Below are 19,016 nucleotides of genomic sequence, written 5' to 3' on the forward strand. Positions count from 1 at the left end.
ATGTTCATGTGCTGGACCGCTGACATTAACCGTGTTTACGCCACAACGATGCCGCATGCCATAGAGTAAACGAGTCTCACTATGTCCTGTGATATAACTGGATGCTGCTTCAGTAGTGCAGACCTTCAACAGAATCTGCCTGTCTCGTCTTGTTAGTTTGTTTAAATTCACCTTGAGAATGCGTGCTGTGAAATTGTAATAGGTGGTCCATTTCTTAGAGGTCCACGTGCCAAGATTGTAATTAAATGGCTGCTCACAGGGTCATCATTCCAGACAGTATCTTCACCTCACAAAGAAGCAAAATTTCAGGTTAATTTGATTTTATTTATGGGCTGAGATGTCTACTCAGAGGAAGCGTCTGTTACCAAGGTATCGCAAATTGGCCAGCTGCTATTCCTCACCGCGTCTTTAATTGCACCTTTAACGGCTTTATGGTTGCTCTGCCTGCTGCAGGAGATGGCCTAGGCTCGGGCCTTGATTAGTCGGGCCTTGGTTAGACGGGATTTCTGGGGAGTTCGGCCTCATTAGGCCCAGCGGCCCAGCGAGGTGGGGAGTTGAGGGAGCAGCCCTAGCTGCTCTCCCCTGCTCCTTCACCGCGTTCACACACAGGGCTCATTCATCTCCCAGTCTCTCAGACTGGTAATGGAAGAGGAGTCTGCTGGGTTTATGCCCTGTGCACTGGGAAGAGTGGGCTGGATGCGTGATCTCCCCTGGAGGTCACTACTGATTCAGCTGTGCGTTACATTGCTGTTTTATTACAACAACAATGTTGTAATAAAATCTATCGAAACAATGTTGCGATAGATTCCACAGATGACTTCATATTAAAAGACTGATGAATTAATTAAGTAATTAATTGGCTTTAATACATTTGCCCTTGTGTGTACAGTAAATGGAGAAGAAGAGTAAGTGGAAGAATCCAAAGTGTATGTGGTTTGGTGGACTCCGGAGGTTTGTTGCAATCACAGTATTTCAGGGATGGGCTGAATGCCTTTCTCACTTTCAGTTCTTTTGCAGAGGCTGTAGTGTAGCCTGTCGGTTTGGTCTGAGGTGCGGTCGTAGCTGTCGGAGAATGTTTGTCTACTTCTGGCTCAATGCTGGCACAGAGCACTGCTGAGGTACCTGTGGGAACTCCAGCTGGAGGCTCACGAAGGCTGCGGAGAAGCTGCAGGAAGCATTGTGCGTTTTTCCAGAGAGGAGGTGAGCAGGTTGGTTGCAGGGCCGTGGGGCTTGTGTGGGGCCGTTTGGCCTGTGTGGGGTCGTGCGGCTTGCGTGGGGTTGTGCGGCCTGTGTGTGGCCGTGCAACCTGTGCAGGCCCCGGTGTGATATGTGTTCCTGGCCACTGGTCCAGATGCGATGGCTTTGATGGCTTTGGTGCTGGGCCTCTGAGTGTCACGGGCTGTGACGTCTCTGATTGATCCCACACTGCAGATCAGGCAGGGTGGATAATGAGGCCCACTCAACCAAACGCTGCTTGCTGGGTGTGCATATAGGTGTGTGTGCATGTAGTTGTGTTTGTGTTTGTGTGTGTGTGTTTGTGTGTGTGTGTGTGTGTGTGTGTGTGTGTGTGTGTGTGTGTGTGTGTGTGTGTGTGTGTGTGTGTGCGTGCGCGTGCGCGTGCGTGCGTGTGTGAGTAGGTGTGTGTGTGTGTGTGTGTGTGTGTGTGTGTGTGTGTGTGTGTGTGTGTGTGTGTGTGTGTGCGCGAGTGCGTGCGTGCGTGTGCGTGTGTGAGTAGGTGTGTTTGTGTGCGTGTATTGGCACAATTTCTAAAGTTGTTTGATTCTCCAAGCGTACTGGAAGCTGAACAAACCTTGGCTGGCAGGTTTTTAATGACCACGGCTGTGTTACTATAGTGAGGAAACTCACCTCCGAGTCACTGCCTTCAACCTGCGTGTCCACTTCAAGACTCATGGTTATAATTGGCTGAAGGAAACAGAAGGAGGTATTGTGGCCGTTGTTGCTATCCAGTGCCTTGGCATTCTGAACGGAGCCAATCACTTCATGTTTCATCCAAGGATCATTTCCTTTTCGCCTGGAGCTCCAGTGCCAAGCATTCTGTGATGCTACCTGCTGTGTTTGCATGAATAAGAGAACAGGAGAGGGAGAGAGAGAGAGGTAGAGAGAGCGGGAGAGAACAGGTGAGAGGGAGGGAGAGAGAGAGAGAGAGAGAGACAGAGAGCAGGTGAAAGAGGAAAGGGAAAGGGTGCTGAAATTGAAAGTGAGAATGAAAGAAAAAGGTACAACAAAAGATAGAGGGAGAAAAGGGAAAGGTTGAGAGGAGAGAGAGAGAGACAAAAAGGGTTAATGAGAGAGAAGACAGAGGTAGAGTAAGCAGTGGGACTCAAAGCAGGGATGGAGAGGAGGGGGAACCGAGCCCGACTGCTGCTGGGGTTCTGGTGCAGCCGTGGGTGGTGCCGGAGGAGGGCGAGGAGGTCCAGGTTAGTTCTGTGCCTGTCGGCCTGTATGGGAGGGGTCCAGACTCCCTTCCCACCCTCTGTGCGCTGTGTGGGATCTCGCACTGTAGGAGTCTTATCTGTGGATCAAAGACGTTTAGCCAGACACTGTAAACATCGTTGCTGTCTGTGTATGTGAGTGTCTGATCATTCAGTTTTTTCTACCCATGTTCTGAGGCCGAACACCCAAATGTGCCAAAATCCCTGTTTGTTTATGTACCTGTTTAGCAGTTAAATAATCTGCTGAAACAATTTTGAACCATAAGCAAAAGCCAGACCCATGGTGGTACTATATATATTACATGCAATTAGATTACAGAAAGGGTGAGACAGATGAAGAAAGGAAAACCAACAGAGTCAATTAAGTGCGGAAGAGGCATGTGCTGAATGCAGATAAGATTTCTCTTCCTTTTAGTGCTCGTTTACCTCCCGTACGGAACCGTAACCGTGCCGGGACTATTATCGGCCCTGGGACTTGTTGTCAGTAGAAAGCAATTATCCACTGTCCGCCGCCTTAATGAATGTGTCATGGGTGCCAGTGGAACAGCATCATGGCTAATCATACAGCGATTTGTCTTGCGCCTGAGCAGGACCGAGCTGTTCGCGAGAGATGTGACTCCTGTTCTCCTCCAGAATCCTGCGATGTGATTGGTCCAAGAGCTCTTGGGGCAGCTCCAGTCAGAGGTGCTGGAGCACATGTGCGTGCCACGCGGCCTCTCGTGCACGCCCTGACGCATGGCCACGCCCATCCCGCCGCACAGGCACGGTGAACACCCAGGTGTCCTCACATTCACGTGCGCCGACGTGCACTAGCACTAATCTTTAAAGTGGTAGTACAGGGCTCCTCAAGCCAGGCCTTCCACAAGGCATGCTGGTGGGCGGAGCCTAGCCTCCTCTGTACCATTCTCTATGAATATCTGACTAAGGGCAGAGAGAAGGATAACCAGAGAGAAATGGAACAAGACATCTCCAATCCCGTCAGAGCTGAAAAGGAGTAGTGGGGGGAGAGATCAAAGACAAGAGGGGGTGGCGGGACGTGGAGGTGGGGGGTGGGGGTGGGGTGGAGGTGAAACTGATGGAGACGGAGAGATCCAAAGAAAAGGGAGCAGGACATATGAGAGATCAAACAAATGTGCACACGCTCACTCACAGAGATGTCCCAGATTCTGACTGAAAGAGACGGGGTGTGTGTGTGTGTGTGTGTGTGTGTGTGTGTGTGTGTGTGTGTGTGTGTGTGTGTGTGTGTGTGTGTGTGTGTGAGAGAGAGAGAGAGAGAGAGACAGAGTGAGAGAGAGAGAGAGAGAGACTCGGAACCTTAGAAATCTTCGAATGCTTCTGCCTAAAACACCACCAGTTCATAGGCATGCTATAGGAAGGGGCACTGTAAGTAGGTTCAGTATTGATATGGACTCTATTGACTGTTTATTTTCTAAAGCTCTTTGTGCACTATAAGCAGATGATGTCTAATGTTGTGTATACGGTATGGAGGGAACTCCAGTAGAGTTTATACAGGCCTCTCGCTGCCTGCTGAGAATTGCAGGAATAACACGGCTCTGTGATATTCCTGCTAATTAGGAAAGTTTTGGGTTTTTTCCCCCGAGAACAGCCTCTCCCTGCCCACTACTGCTTGATGGGGATGACTACACACAGCCAGGGTACTGGTCAGCACTACTGGAACTTAGGTTTGAATCCCAGCTGTGCCATGCTAATCCTTGATGGTGGCCTTGCTGTAGGATTGGCAATGTTCACACTAGGAGGTCCTTCTTGCTGTCCTCTGTTGCTAAGCAATGTCTTAGACGATCAGGTGTCCACATGGTAACCAGAGCTTAATTTTTTTTTCTTCACCAGAATGGGCAACGCTGCAGTCTCTGTGAAAAATGGCTGCCAGTGGAGGTCTTTGTAGGAAGGGGAGGTCTGGGGAGGAAGAGGAGGTCTGGGGAGGAACTCCTCTGGCACATCCTGGCATTCATTGCCTGTTTTAGATTTGAGTCAGGTTCTTCAGGCACATCTACAGAGAGCTTTACTATTATGTCTCTATGTCTCTGTAAATCAGAAAGCTATAAGTTGTAAACAACATTCACTCTGATGTTAAAGTTTGTAAGTTTTTACTCACCTTTTGTCTTTTAAATTGCACCTTCACCTCTTTTTCACGCTCCCTCAAAACTGAAGGATTTTTCAGATAGCCTGCGTTCCTCACCTGACCCCGCCTCCTTTCCAGAAGCCAGTGCTGCACTGTCGCAGCTCCAGAATGCTCCACCTCTCTCTACCTCCACGTCTGGGGGGGGGGGGGGGGGGGGGGGGGGGGGGGGGGGGGGGGGGGGGGGGGGTTGGGGGGGGCAGGCCTCTGTGACCTGCTTCTCTCCTGAGATGGGTCTGTATGAGCGTGCACCTAATGGTCTTGACCTCCAGAACGAACAGCATGGCTGGTAGAAGACACCTTACACACTCCTAAATGAGTGCCTCTATGAGTGTGTGTGACCTTACAGCAAGCTGCATGAATTCCTAGTAGAGAGAGAACAAATATGACGAAGGAGACTGAATAGGTTTAAGGAAACCATGGCAGTATGAATAATAATTATTATTGGAGTTGCTGTAAAAGGGTATGAATATTTATTAGGCATAAGCATGTTATTTTTTTAGATAATGGATAAAGTGTCTGAATAGAGTGTCTGCTTATCTGGGCCTTTCTTTTGGACCTTATGATGGAGAATTTTTTTTTCTTTTTCGTTCTCTTCAGTCTTTTCAAGCCTCTGTCGCTTTTTTTCCCGCTTTTACTGTCTCTCTCCTTCTCTCTCTCCTTCTCTTACTCTCTCTATTCGCCCCCTCCTCCCCCCATTGCTGAACAGCTGGTGGCTGAATAGGGATCTTGGCTGCAGGAACGTCTCGGGTCCCTGCGGAGGTTAGCATAGCGCTGGCGCTATCAGCGGGGGGCCTGTGTGTTCAGACCCAGGCCTCTCTGAGATAAGGCTCGAGTGGCAAAGAGTTCCAATCAGAGGAGGTCAATGGAAGCAATTACAGTGGTGTCGGCCAGCCGGGCAAAGCCACGCTCCGTGCCGAGTCTCCTCTGGCCTGACCCCTGCGCGGGTGCCCCACACTGATAACACCTCCATGAACAGCACCCGCTGCCGCCCGCCGCACTGCCTCTGGCCCACTGTCATGGCTCGAAGGCGTGAGGGATTGGGCGAAGACATTTAACAAGTGACTGGATGCGCAAAGACCGCCATGCGTCACATATGTATTTTTATTCGTTTTCTTTTGTCCAAGCTGAAATTCCACTTGTGAAGTGGGGCATGCGTGTGTGTCTTTATGCAAGTGAGTGCGTGTGTGCGAGTGTCCGTGTGTGTGTCCGTGTGTGTGTCCGTGTGTGTGTCCGTGTGTGTGTCCGTGTGTGTGTGTCCGTGTGTGTGTGTCCGTGTGTGTGTGTCCGTGTGTGTGTGTGCGTGCGTGTGTGCGCGTGCGTGTGTGTGTGTGTGTGTGTGGTGCCATAGACTGCTGTCACTGGAAAAAACTCTTTGTGTGTGTCTTTTCCCATTTGTAGTGGAGAGGAGGGGCCCAAGCCCCACATGTAGCAAGCTTTGAGCAGCTGTTGACACACTGATTGGCCACACACACACACACACACACACACACACAAACCTGCACTGCTAGAAGCCTTTAACTTTCAGATTAGCATGCTGTACTGAATCAGCATCACTGTCCCCTCTTTAATAACCCATTCTCCCCTACCTGTACTTATGAACACCTTGCCTTGCATTCTCTTTCAGACCTGTAAGACGTCACTGGAGCTGACAACACAGTTAATATCAGAGCCTTAGATTCTTGCTACCATGCTGTGTGGGACAGCGTCACTGCGGGACAGTGAGAAACACGCCCTCCTGTTGTGTGTGCAGCACCTAGTGCAAGCTCCGCCCCTTTTCTTACCCTTTCCCCTGGAGCCTACATCGCTCTCCCTCCTCCTCCTCTCATCTCATTCTCCCTCTCTCTCCTCCCAGTCAGTCAGTGATTTATGCCCCCGATTATGGAGCCTTCCTGCTCTTCCGAGACTCCATTTCCCATGCTGCAGCGGTTAGACAGTCTGTTAAGTTTTATCAGCCATGCTCAGTTTTCCTGAAGAGTGCAGCAGCAGAGGGTTTTATCGCAAACTTTTGCGGGAGCCGGCAGAGATCCTGGGCCTGGGCGAGGCGCTCCGTACGTCCTCAAACTTTGGTCCTCAGACTGGCTTCCCTCCTCAGAAGGTGGGGCTGCCCTCCGTACACCAGCAGGCTAAACTGTATCCTCTGAAACTGGTGAAGTGAAAAGAGGCGAATTAGTGCGGGCGTCCCTGGGTTTTTCCACAGAGCCGAATATTAAAAGCTATTTGGAAGGCTGCTGTCTGGTTTTATAGTCCCAGTGTAACAGGGTATGGCAACCCTCCAGAGAAGGAATGAGCTTGGCAGGCTGCGAGTTGTTCTACAAATATGGCGCTGAAATAAAATAAAGCTGGTGCTCAATTTTACGCCCAGACATGGTTGGGTGACTGTCGAGGACGCAGAATAAAATGTGTTTTCATCATCTCGGAGCAGGCCTTCTCTTTTAACCACCATTTTGAAGTCTGGGGTTGTAAGCTCGTCGCCAGCGTTTATGAGGACAGACTGAGGTTGGCGTGGAGACTGGGCCTTGGCACGGTGCTGTGAAGGAGGTCCATGCTGTATGTGCTGCGATTTGTTTATGAAGTGGAAACTTAAAGTAGGTTCTTACATTGCACTGCACTGGCCTCCCTTTTCTATTATACACACCAATCTACTGAATTCTGATGCTCATTAGTTGTTAATAGGTATGCTATAATCCACTATCATTAAACCCAAGAATGAAATAAAGTTGCTTGGGTAAATCCCTGCTACTTTAAATGGTTGCGTTTGTAGATTCTCTCCTCTAGGGCAGAATTTGCCCGCTGGTCAGCCTTGTTTATGTAGTGGGCTATATTAATTTGTACACATTTATCCAGTGTAAATGTGTAGGGTTGTTGAAGTCGATATTTATCTATAAAATAAATTATCTCTGTGTTTGTATAGGCCTCCATTCTTTGGAGAAGAAAACGCCAATTCTAATTAAATGTGGCTGTGTAAATCTAAACACTTGGTCTAATTAAAAAGAATGCAGAGGCCATGGAGCAGTATACGAAGGAACCACAAGGAGATGCAGTTTCCCTCCCAGACAAACCACACACACACACACACACACACACACCTCAGGGGACACATGGCTGCTCTTTACCTTCTGCACAATGGTCAGCCTACACCAGAGTATAGCTGTGCTATTGATATTTGTATATAAACCTGCATTTAAATTAGCACAGCAAACACTCCTGCATTATTCTGAGTTTATGTCCAGACCACCAATCACTGGACTGAGTGATAATTAGCTCTAACTAGACTGTAATTAGAGCGTAATTAGACTCAGGGTCCGGTGTGTCATGTGGGAGAATGAGGCAGTGGTTGCTCCCGGTAGCTTGGCTGGAACACCTGTAGAAGGTGATGGGACCAGCCTCCATGCGACCACAGCCCATCAACCCTGACAGAGAACACCTGCAGGTGTCTACTCTGCTGTCATAATGCTGATTGTCATGATATCACCTACTTGAACAGATCAGCTGCCAAATGTATCAGTATTAGCCGACGGTTGGCTGACTAATCACTGTGGTGCAGTGGAAGCATTTGTGCTAATGATGGACACTTTCTCCAGTTCTTTCCATTTTTGTTTGGTGTTATGGCCGCCATCTGCTGTCACTGAGGTTGCCGATTAGAGCAGGAACTTGGTGCTTTCACCTGGCAGTGTGTTACAGTAAATAGCTGTGTTAGGCAGCCAAATGAGAGGGATCACCAACTGTGCCAGACTGAAAGAGGGCCAATGAGACTGCTTGTTGAAACAAACCAACTGAATGTGGAGGTCTACAACCTGACCCGTCTCTGCATGTGTAGGTCTTCGACTAGACCAGTCACTACCTGTGGTTCTGTTTTTGGGGGTTTTTATGCAGCCCCGACACTGAAATACATTTGTTTTGATCTTATCATCATCATCTGCAGTACATAATAATAAACTATTCTAGTAGTCTGTTCTCCCAAACAAAGATAATGCCTCTTTATGTATCTGTATGTAAGTTGCTATTCATTTTCGTAGGACTTTTCTTTTCAAAACATTACTACCATAATTTGTTTCTGCTCTAATAACAGTGCTAGTCTCTGCATCATCGTACATAGCTTGTCCACTGTACGATTTCTGGCTGTTCATAAATCTGAATTGGAGAATTAATGACAGCCCTATAAATGGCTGCAGGCAGATCATATCACATGGTGACTGATGGGTCTACCTGAAGGCACAGCTGTTGATTTTTCTACAACAGATTTGGTCTGCCTTAAATTTGATGTAAGATGTGTCATAACAGCTGCAGTAGTACAACCCCCTTGTGATGCCCACTGCGACCCCCATGTGATGATGTACTGCTTAGGTCTTTTTTACTCAGATAGGTAAACATTAATGTCCTGTTTCCTTTAAATTACTTTGTTGCTACTGACCAATATACTTCTCATGATATTTGCCACAGTAGAGATCATTGGTTGAACTCTCTCTGTCTGTGTGTGAACACATATTCAGTAATACTCTTGTGTTGACCACCACTAAATGCGGTATTGACCCTTCTCACAGAATACCAGCGCTGGATCTGTGTGCGCATGCGCATGCGCGTGTCGTGTGTGTGTGTGTGTGTGTGTGTGTGTGTGTGTGTGTGTGTGTGTGTGTGTCTTATGCATCACAGTATCTGCTTACATGGAGATTTATATCTGAAGTTAAACCCGACTCAGCGCTTGGTTCTGAGGTGCTGCTTGTCCTTCTCAGATGGTACACATGTGGAAACAGGAACTCACTAGTGATTACAACAGTCTCTGCCAGCCTTGTCATTGTCACCACGCAGTCACTGTTCCTTTACTGAATCTTCGAACCAATGAGTCAGCTCCTTCATCTGCGTGTGTGTGTCCGTGTATGACAGCGTGTGTCCTCGTGCACCCCGTCTTAAAAGTCCGGTACTGGGGGCGGTGATGTGAGGCGGTGGGTGTGCAGCGCTAGCGGCTCAGATGACGGGAGTGCAGGACGGGTGGAGGTGGCTGCGGACAGGTGGAGGTGGCTGCGGACAGATGGAGGTGTACACTCTCCAGCTCCTCCACTCTCCAGCATGCATTGCCACTGGCTGTGTGACCTGTTGCCCCGCCCCTCCGTGTTCCCTTCCCCCAATGGCATTCTGCTGGGACACGCCCACCTCCCAGAGGCCATGGCGAGGCCATAGTCGATGGCTCTTAACCAGATCCAACCACTTGGGCAACCTCACACATCTACTGGCTGTGAGATGGCGCTCGGCCTGCAGGCCCTACCGGATCCGGACGGGTTCACAGGGTTCGTAGAATAGCCCGGCTGAGTGAGGGACCCCTTGGGTTTTTGTGGGGGAGCTTGAGCAGGGCAGCCAAAGACACACACACACAGAGAGACAGAGAGACAGACAGAGAGACAGACAGAGAGACAGACAGAGAGACAGACAGAGAGACAGACAGAGAGACAGAGAGAGAGACAGAGAGAGAGACAGAGAGAGAGACAGAGAGAGAGAGAGAGAGAGAGAGAGAGAGAGAGAGAGAGAGAGAGAGAGAGAGAGAGAGAGAGAGAGAGAGAGAGAGAGAGAATGTCCTGCAACTGGTATTGCTGTGTCTGGAATAGTGCATGAGGTAAGAATGGAAAGAAGCCAGTAGGGGGCAGGAGAGGTGGAGGTGAAGAGACAGGAGGGGAGAAGGTGAATACACAGGAAGGGAGGAGGTGAAGAGACGGGAGGTTTGGAGCATGCCGGGACTGGCAGTGGAATGTGTGTCATGGCCGTGCAAACCGCACATGTGTGCTTCCTTGTTCCAGTCGTTGAGAGGTTGCTGTGGGAGTTTTGGTACTGACAGTGCGTCCCGCGCGATCTTGGACTGATCCTGGCTGCGTGTAGGATTGCGCAGACATAAAAGCCCTGTGCTGTGGATGGATCCGAGTGCGTGTTCTCCTCGGGTAGGCGGACACCTCCTTTCCAGTACCATGCGATATCGGACTCTCTCTCACAAAGCTCAAACTGCTCCTCCCCAGCACTTGAAGAGAGTCGTAACTTAAAGTTCATTTCAAGGCTGTGTTGCGTCAGGAAGTGATACGTGTGTGTTTCACTTTGTGTTTCTGTACGTGTGCACATCCATATGTGTGTGGTTTTGGGTTTTGTGTGTGTGTTTTGTTTTTTTACTTGGTGTCTTGTTTTCTCAGAAGTCCTGTCACAGTTCTGTCTACAGACCACATGCGCACAGACCATCTGACCACAGTACACTTACTGAGTGTGCGAACCTCCCTGGGTGACTGAGTTTTCCATTTAGGGCTGAGATGCATTGGTTTGGCTTGATTAGCTCTGGTGCCTGCAATACAGTTGGATCAGATAAAGTTGAAAGATATTAGTTTTTCCCCTTACAGCCATCGTTGTTTTATCTGAGCAAGCTTTTGTCTTTTCTCTATTTCGAAGGAGGGAGGGAGGGGCAAATCAAAGGTAAGTTTCTACCTTTAAACAGTTTCGCTGGCTGTAGAATCAAAGAGCAAAGCAAACTTAGAAATTCTGGTAGTGCCACAGTATCTTTGTCAGAATTCTTCACTGGGCTCCACCAACATGTGGCCCGTGTTGTGATATACAGGGATATAACGAGTGGAAGAGAAAGACGACTGATGATTGGACAGGGATATGACATGTCAATGTCAACAGCGACTGTGATTGGTTGATGATTTAAAAAAGTTAATCGGAGATAGACTCCTGTATGTGTGATCCTAACTCTACACACACACTCAACAATCAGTTGTGTTTTATATGATAAATGCTATAAGCTGCATGCAAGTGTGTGTGGGGCAGTGTGTGTTATGCTCTCTAATGATGACCTCTGACCTGTGAGCGTGATGTGTCTGAGCATTGTTGGAGCAGAGGCCATGGCCACTGACCCCGTGCCAGCATGTGACCTTACTCCTGTGTGATACGCATGAGGCAGTGGTGTCAGTGAACAGGGTCCAGAGGAAGAGAGAGTTCCACGCCGCCCATACTGAACGTTCTGTGTGGAGCTCGTCCACAGCTGTTTTTGAGTATAAAAGTGTAACAGAGCTGTCTTAGCTGTCAGACATGTAAACGACTGTCACCATAGCCTGCACTGACATGTAATCTGAAAGTTAACCTCCAGATATCATTCCATCCCTGACCAGCTGTGTGTGTGTGTGTGTGTGTGTGTGTGTGTGTGTGTGTGTGTGTGTGTGTTACACAGTTCACAAGTCTGTCACCAGCGTGTGAGAACTTTGTCCCTCTTGGTCATAGTGCTGAGGTCTCTGGTTCTGTGGTTTCAACAGTGCCACCCTCTGGCTAGCATGTGCATACACTGCCTCTTCCAGGATCAACGTAATCCACTGGATTTAATGTATGGCTGCATAACTATGAAATTCATTTTCTTCCTGACCTCTTACTCAGGAATCAAAGATGATGACAAAATACACAATGTGTGTTTTTGTTTTGTATGTGGGTACGTGTTTGTGTGTTGCATGTGGGTGTGTGTTTGTGTGTAGTATGTGGGTCTGTATTTGTATGTGATATTGCCTGTATGAGCAGGGTGGCTGTTGGAGTGCTTTAAGTCAAGATTAGAAATAAGACAAGAATAGAAATAAGTTCCCACTGTGCGCTGTGTGAATCAGAGTAAAGCAGATAGGACAAATCTGTAGGTGTGGTGTATGGGTGGGTGGGTGTGAGTGGTGTATATTACAACAGCCCTCAGGAGTGGATAGTGCACAGGAGAATTCCAGAAACTATAACAAGTGATTTTCCCTTGCTGACTGTCTGACTCACAAGCTGCAGACACAAAATGTGACTGACCCTGATACACACACATGCATGCACTCAATCTCCCCATCTCCCTTTCTCTCTCTCTCTCTCTCTCTCTCTCTCTCTCTCTCCCTTCATTTGTCTCCCTCTCAAATTATTTTTCAGTCACTGCTGTCATTCTGTCTTTCACCTTCCCCCTCCACACTTTTTCCACATCTTCTCTCTGTCCCTCATTCTCTCTAACACTCTATGTCCCCCATTCTCTATTTCTGTCCCTTGTTCTCTCTCTTTCTCTGTCTCTCCTTCTCTCTCTCATTCTTTCTCCCTCATTCTATCTCTGTCCCTCCTTCTCTCTCTTGTTCTCCGTCTCTCTGTCCCTTGTTCTCTCTCTCTCTGTCCCTCATTCAATCTCTCTCCCTCGTTCTTTCTCTCTCTTTCTCTCATTCTCTCTCTGTCCCTTGTACTCTCTCTCTCTCTCTCTCTCTGTCCCTCCTTCTCTCTCTCTCCTCTCTCCCCTCCCTTGGTCTGCTCAGCTTTACATTGCAGTGCCTCAGTCTCTCTCAGAGCAGTCTGTGTGTTAGCTGTGGTTGTGTGTCTCTCTGAACTCGCTACCGCTGTGTGGTGCGTGCGGATATATGTGCGCGTGTGTGTGAGAGTACATGTGCACAGTCAGAGAGCGTAGCGGAGGGGATAGACAGTAGCCCAGAGAGTGGGTGCGTTCAGGCAGGCATATGGGGAGGTCGGGTACCCCACAGTGGAGCGCCACAAGAATACTGTGAAGTCTGGGCAGCACTGCGGACAAGTGAGTATGAGCTTACAGTGTGTGTAAGTGTGTGAACGTATGTCTGTGTGTGTAGACATCTGCACCGAATGTTCTGTCACATAAACGGAGCCAAATCAATAAAGCAAGGAGATGCAGAATTTATATGACTGTGCGAACAGCAGCCAATGGCATTTAAGACTGCAACCTTGACATTTTGTTTGTGTATGCGTGTGTGAGCACGTGCTTGAAGAAATCAACGGATGCTTGTAACAATGTGTGTGTTCGTTCCATTTGGAAAGTGTGTGTGTGTGTGTGTGTGTGTGTGTGTGTGTGTGTGTGTGTGTGTGTGTGTTACACAGTTCACAAGTCATCCGGAGTAAATGAAAAGGGCAAAGCTGAGAACTCTGCAGCTCTGTCCTGTGGGAGAACGTGATGGCTCCAACTGAGAGAGGAAACAAATAAATGAGAGTGACTGAGTGCAGCCAGATAATCTGATCTGAATCAGTCGATCTGATCTGAATTGCACTTCACGCAAGGAAAGTCTGGATTTTCTGCCTCTGGCTCCTTGAATGGCTCCCAGGTTTTGTGCGAAGGAGCCGTGTGTCTCCTGCTTTTCTCTGGGATGGAGCGTTGTTTCTCCTGCACGGAGAGCTCAGGACACAAGGGGACATTTTCTGTAGGGACCAATCCTGACCTGCACTGCTCCCACTCCACTACTCTACCCATCAGTGCAATCGCACGCATGTGTGTGTGTGTCTGGCCATATATGGATGTGGGTATGTGTGCATGTTTGTGTGTGCATGTGTTTGTGCATGTGTGAGAGAGATGGTTGAGAGGTTGTGAATAGTCGAGTCGACGTTTGTGTATGAAATGGCTGTTATTTTGAAAAAAGTCAAGTAGCTCTCCTGCCTACAATGACACTTGTGAATTCAAGCATTTTTCCTTCCAGCTTGTGTGTGAATGTTCATCCATAGCCTGAATTTCACTTCACCTGCATCTGGCTATAGCTGCACAAGGGCCTCAGCAGAACGTGAAAGAAACCTTGTAAACAAACCCTCCTGTAATGAAAACCACTAACTGCAGCATTAAGCCTAGATCACATCATACCAGAGCTTCCTCTGTGTGTGTGTGTGTGTGTGTGTGTGTGTGTGTGTGTGTGTGTGTGTGTGTGTGTGTGTGTGTGTGTGTGTGTGTGTGTGTGTATTTGTAAAGGAGATAATGCAGTAAAGAGGGAGAGGGGGAGAGAAAGAGAGAGAGAGAGAGAGAGAGAGAGAGAGAGCGAGCAAGGGAAGGAAGTGATGGAGAGGTTGGGGCAGCAGACAGGAACAGGAAGTGGCTGACATGCCCCACCATCGCTGTGCAGTAGCAGCAAGGCAGCAGGGCAGAAAGAGAAAGTCCCGTTGCTCGCGGTTAGAGCCGCAGCCCTTTTGTAGACACCTACAGGTTGTTTTTTGCCTGCTAGGTGTAGCTTGTGCGGCAGAGGTGTCACAGTGTGACTCATGTGGTTTCAGGAGCAGCTCAGCCTGATCGACAACAAGCCCAGTCACCTCTGACACACAGAAACAATGGCCATGTGTCGTGGGCATGGTGACGTCAGTGCTCTAGTACAGCTATTCTGTTCCACAAGACTCTGGTTGTTGACTTCAGGTGTAACTTGCTTGGGTAATGCAAGACTAACCACGTCGGAGTTGGGATATTCCACTTTTGTGACTAAAGGGAAGGATCACGTCACAATTATTTTTTGATCACTCCATTTGAGACAGCGAGTGAAGACATCATAACCATGGAGATCTGTAGGGTGTACAGGTGTGAGGTGTTCACCACATCGTTAGACAGATCTGTTTCGTTCAGCCATTGCTGGTGTCTTGTCTCTGAGGACCAAGCAATCCATCAGTTCATTTAATCGGAATTAGCCGAGCTTCATTTCTGCCTTAGTGATAGGAGAGAGACGAACACACCGCCATCGTGGTTCACATTTAATCTTCAAAAAATGGCCTCATCTAGGTAGGACGGTATTGCTATGGAAATTAAGCTTGAATTAATGAGCTTAATGAGCTTGTGTTTATTTTGAACATTTCATCCTTTTAAATGGGACCAAAGGGGGTTGTTCATGGAGGTGCAGTCCCAGGAAGGTGGTGAGCTACTGAAGGGAAAGGCTGTTGGGTCTCTTGTCTCTGGACAGGGGCGCAGATGGCACTGGGGACTGGGGGGACATATATATTGTACAGTTTGGTCCCCCTCACTTCAGAATTTCCATCTGCGTCTCCGGATATATATCTCATGCTGTGCAGGCCAACATGAAACCTCTAGACAATGCAAATTCTCGTGGGTGTTGTGGGAGGTGTTGTTGTGGGAGGTGGTGTAGTAGGAGATGGTGCGGTGAGACATGGTGCAGTGGGAGGTGGTGCAGTGGGAGGTGGTGCAGTGCGAGGTGTTGTAGTGCGAGGTGGTGCAGTAGTGCGAGGGGGTGTAGTGGGATGTGGTGTAGTGGGAGGTGGTGTAGTGGGTGGTGGTGCATGGTGTTGTGGTCTTTACTGAAGAACAGTGAGCTTGAATTAATTTGAGGAAATATCAAGGGGTTCCTACTTATGTTGCATGAGAGAGAGAAAGGGGGGGGGGGGGGGGTGATTAGCTGCTCAGACTGGGAGAGCAGTGTCCTTGCCCTGATGAGCAGAGTTTAGTCAAACACCAGCAACTTTCCAGACAGTATACATCCTTGTCTTTATCTCTCTCTTCTCTTTCTGCCTCTCTCTTGCTCCCTCTTTACTTCTTGCCAGTCCATCTTTCCTTCTCTAGTCCACTAGCATTCTACTCTCCCTTTGCTAGTTCCAGCATCTGGTGTGTGCACTTGCGTGTTGGTGTGTGTTTGTGTCTGTACATATGTAAGTATGTGTGTGTTTGAAATTGATGTTGCTGGCTTGTTCTTCTCTCTGTGACCTACTTTGGGCCTTCTGACACACACACACACATACACACACACACGCGCGCGCGCACACACACACCAGATGCTAGGTGTCATCTCTGCAGATAGCCTTAGAGATTACAATATGGGTTTTGCGTTAGGACGTTCCCTTTGTAAACGAGTTTCTGAAGCAGTGACAGGCATCAGAAGGAAATGATCCAGAGAGAGAGAGGATGACAGAGACAGAGAGAGGGGTGATGGAGAAGGGAAGGAGTTGGAGAATAAGCAAATAAGAGATGTAGGGACTGAAGACTGTAGTCTGTTTGACCTGGCAGACTGTCCACCTTTGGTTGCCCGGGTGGACCTCGAATACATGACACTTCACTGACGGCACCTGCTAGCCCCTCTTTTCACAGCTGTCTCCTCCCTCTCGCCCTGGTGGCCCCACCTCTCATGGCTAGCTCCACCCCCTCCCCCTGATGGCCCCTCCTCTCATAGCTGTCTCCGCCCTCACCTTTGGCCACACATGGCTTGGCTCATGGCTAATGCCAGTAGTTTCATTTAAATGACTCTTAAGCTGCAAAGTCCGTTCAAGAGTGACGCTGTACACAGGTTAAATAAATATTCAAGGATCTTCATTAGGACTTGCAGGCATGTAAATAAGCATTATCAGACACTGTGAAAGAGTATGTGTGTGTTTAGGCCGTATGGCTCATTGTATATCATAATACCCATGCATGCCTTGCAGCTGTTTTCTGGTTTGTAGCTGCTAAGCTCAAAGACCAAATGTTGGTAACAGATGTATGTTTCTAAAAACACTGACAGTGATAACAAAGGTGTTATACATGTTCATTCTTGCAAGCACACAGTTGCTTAGCTAACACTGGCATAAGGCTGTGAGGTTTTCATAAACAGGGCTACAATATGTGGTATTCTGTAGACTCGCCGATGTGTAACACTGTATATAATATGCAAAGTTGGGTCAATTTGTCTGCTGACTACACTTTCAGCATGACGTTGTGGTGCTGTACCCTTGTTTATATTGCTAACTCATTTGCTCCATGGCTTGCCGCTGAAAGCTGTTTTTTTTATCTTGTTTTTCCACAGAGCAGTTTCCTGGGCACTGCTAGCTTCTCTGTTGCTGAGCTCCTGAAGTCTAAGGACCAGCAGCTGGCTCTTAGCCTGAGGTGAGTCCCCTGTGATTTGTAGTTTGGCACTTGTTGCAGAGCTTCTACAAGTGCCCAGATATTAGAACGATAGGACTACAAAACCAGTTAAACTGGCTTAGAAGTTTTTGTTTGTTTGTGAAGTCACAGGTTAGTACAATGGAACTACAAAGGCAGGTGGAGATGAGCTGGCAGATCTCATGTGCTTACGCACTGAGACTCACTGCACGTGCATGTCTTACAGTGCGAGTTCCCAGAAGGCAGTGCGTGTCAGAAAAGCTCCTTTGATCGAGCAAGGCGCAGATGCCTGGAGCTCTATTACAGAGCTGGGACGCAAGGCGAGGGGTTCGTGGGGTGGGGTGGGGTTCCACGTCTGCCTGTGGTTTCATTCCTGGTACGATCCAGACAGACGTGACTGTACTGTGGAAGAGAATCAGTGTGTGTCATCTGTGTCAGTTCATTAGACAGAGGCACAGCCCTGCGGCGGGGGAGGGGGCTGGCCCTGCAGAACACGTGGTGCAAGGACAGATGGAACAGGTGAAAAGGAAACTGAAATGTGTGTGTGTGTGTGTGTGTGTGTGTGGGGGGGGGGTTGAGTGTGATGGGCAGAGCGAGAAAGAACAGGAGACTTCTAATAGCACCATACTGCAGCAATACACACACACACACACACCCCAACAGATGTAGATAACACCTGTATGAATGTGGTACTTAATAGAGATTAAGGGGGAAAGGTGTACATAGTCCTTGAGAGAGACACAGAGCATCATCCACGCAGATGAGGCCCGTCTCCCAACACCTGCATTCCCCCATATCAAGGTTGCTGTTCTTCTAACGTCACTCAAAATCTGGGTCTCTACTTCACTATCCATGTTTGCCCCACATGTTCCACTCCTCCCTCGTCTCTCTCTCCCTGTCTCTCTCTTTCCCACATTTCCACCCCTCCCCTCCCTGTCTCCCTCTGTCTCTCTGCTTCCCTCCACCCCATGGATACATTTCTCCTTCAGGGAACTTCTGCTTCTCACTCATAATTGTCACTCTGTCACACTGTGATTGACAGTACCAGAGGGCATCAGGGGCCGGGTACGTAAACTCTAAATAAGGAAACAAGGTTTTAGAAGGTCTTCAGGAGTGATATCTGTGTCCTCGTTTTTTCTATCTTTCCTGCCCACTTCCTCTCTCTCTTTCACCCTCATCCTTCATGCACACACACCCACACACCATGAAGAGTCTATATGTGCTTTTCTTCAAAAATTTAAAATTAAAGGAACACGCGCCTTCTGAAAGTTTCTTTTAATCAAGAAATAAAAAGAAAGAAAGGGAAAGATGAGGGCCATTTGAAGATAGAGAGCACAAAGCAGAGAGAGAGGGAGAGAGATGGTGCGGTGTAAGCTGATTAGGTTCTGGGCTGGTGGGACGCTTCCTCTGAGCAGTACATTAGAAAATATTTCCGTCCTTCTCTGTAATTCAAATTCACCACACCAGTTACTGGTGGGTTGCCATGACATTTAGGCCAAATGAGTAGTGGGAGAGTTATCGGTCTTGCCTGTAGTTCCAGTTCACTGTGTGTGTGTTTGTCTGCATGTGTGGGTGTGTGCTGGCTGTATTGTTCCTGTAGTGAGGTTATTCAGTGAACTTTGACTACGACTTTGGCTTATCCACGCACATTTTAAATAATATTAGATTAGATAATAATTTATTATCGCATCAAAGATCTGAAATTTGTCTTGCATAAAACCATTAGCTCCAATAGGACATAATATATTAATATCACAATATATAGAACACAGACAGTATACAATTCATACAACATATACTTTACTCGCATTGTAACTCCATCTATCCATCC

General features: G+C 48.2%; 1 protein-coding gene across 12 annotated transcripts in view; it reads left to right on the forward strand.

The window, feature by feature from the left end:
* inpp4b (inositol polyphosphate-4-phosphatase type II B) overlaps positions 1-19,016 on the forward strand; it is a 141,517-nt gene that overhangs the window by 28,297 nt on the left and 94,204 nt on the right. For 8 of the 12 annotated variants that reach the window (XR_013121214.1, XM_076973960.1, XM_076973961.1 and 5 more), the window contains one exon: positions 17,109-17,188. Coding sequence is in view for 8 of the 12 variants with exons in the window: in XM_076973960.1 (XP_076830075.1) it covers positions 17,109-17,188 (80 nt within the window). In the remaining 4 variants the exon portion in view is untranslated. Of the gene's footprint in view, positions 1-1,130; positions 1,201-10,313; positions 10,518-12,263; positions 13,139-17,108; positions 17,189-19,016 lie in introns of those variants that run through there. The other 4 variants (XM_076973968.1, XM_076973967.1, XM_076973970.1 and 1 more) reach the window with 3 other exon arrangements.

This window comes from Brachyhypopomus gauderio, chromosome 15 (genome assembly GCF_052324685.1).
Source record: "Brachyhypopomus gauderio isolate BG-103 chromosome 15, BGAUD_0.2, whole genome shotgun sequence".
Lineage (NCBI taxonomy): Eukaryota > Metazoa > Chordata > Actinopteri > Gymnotiformes > Hypopomidae > Brachyhypopomus > Brachyhypopomus gauderio.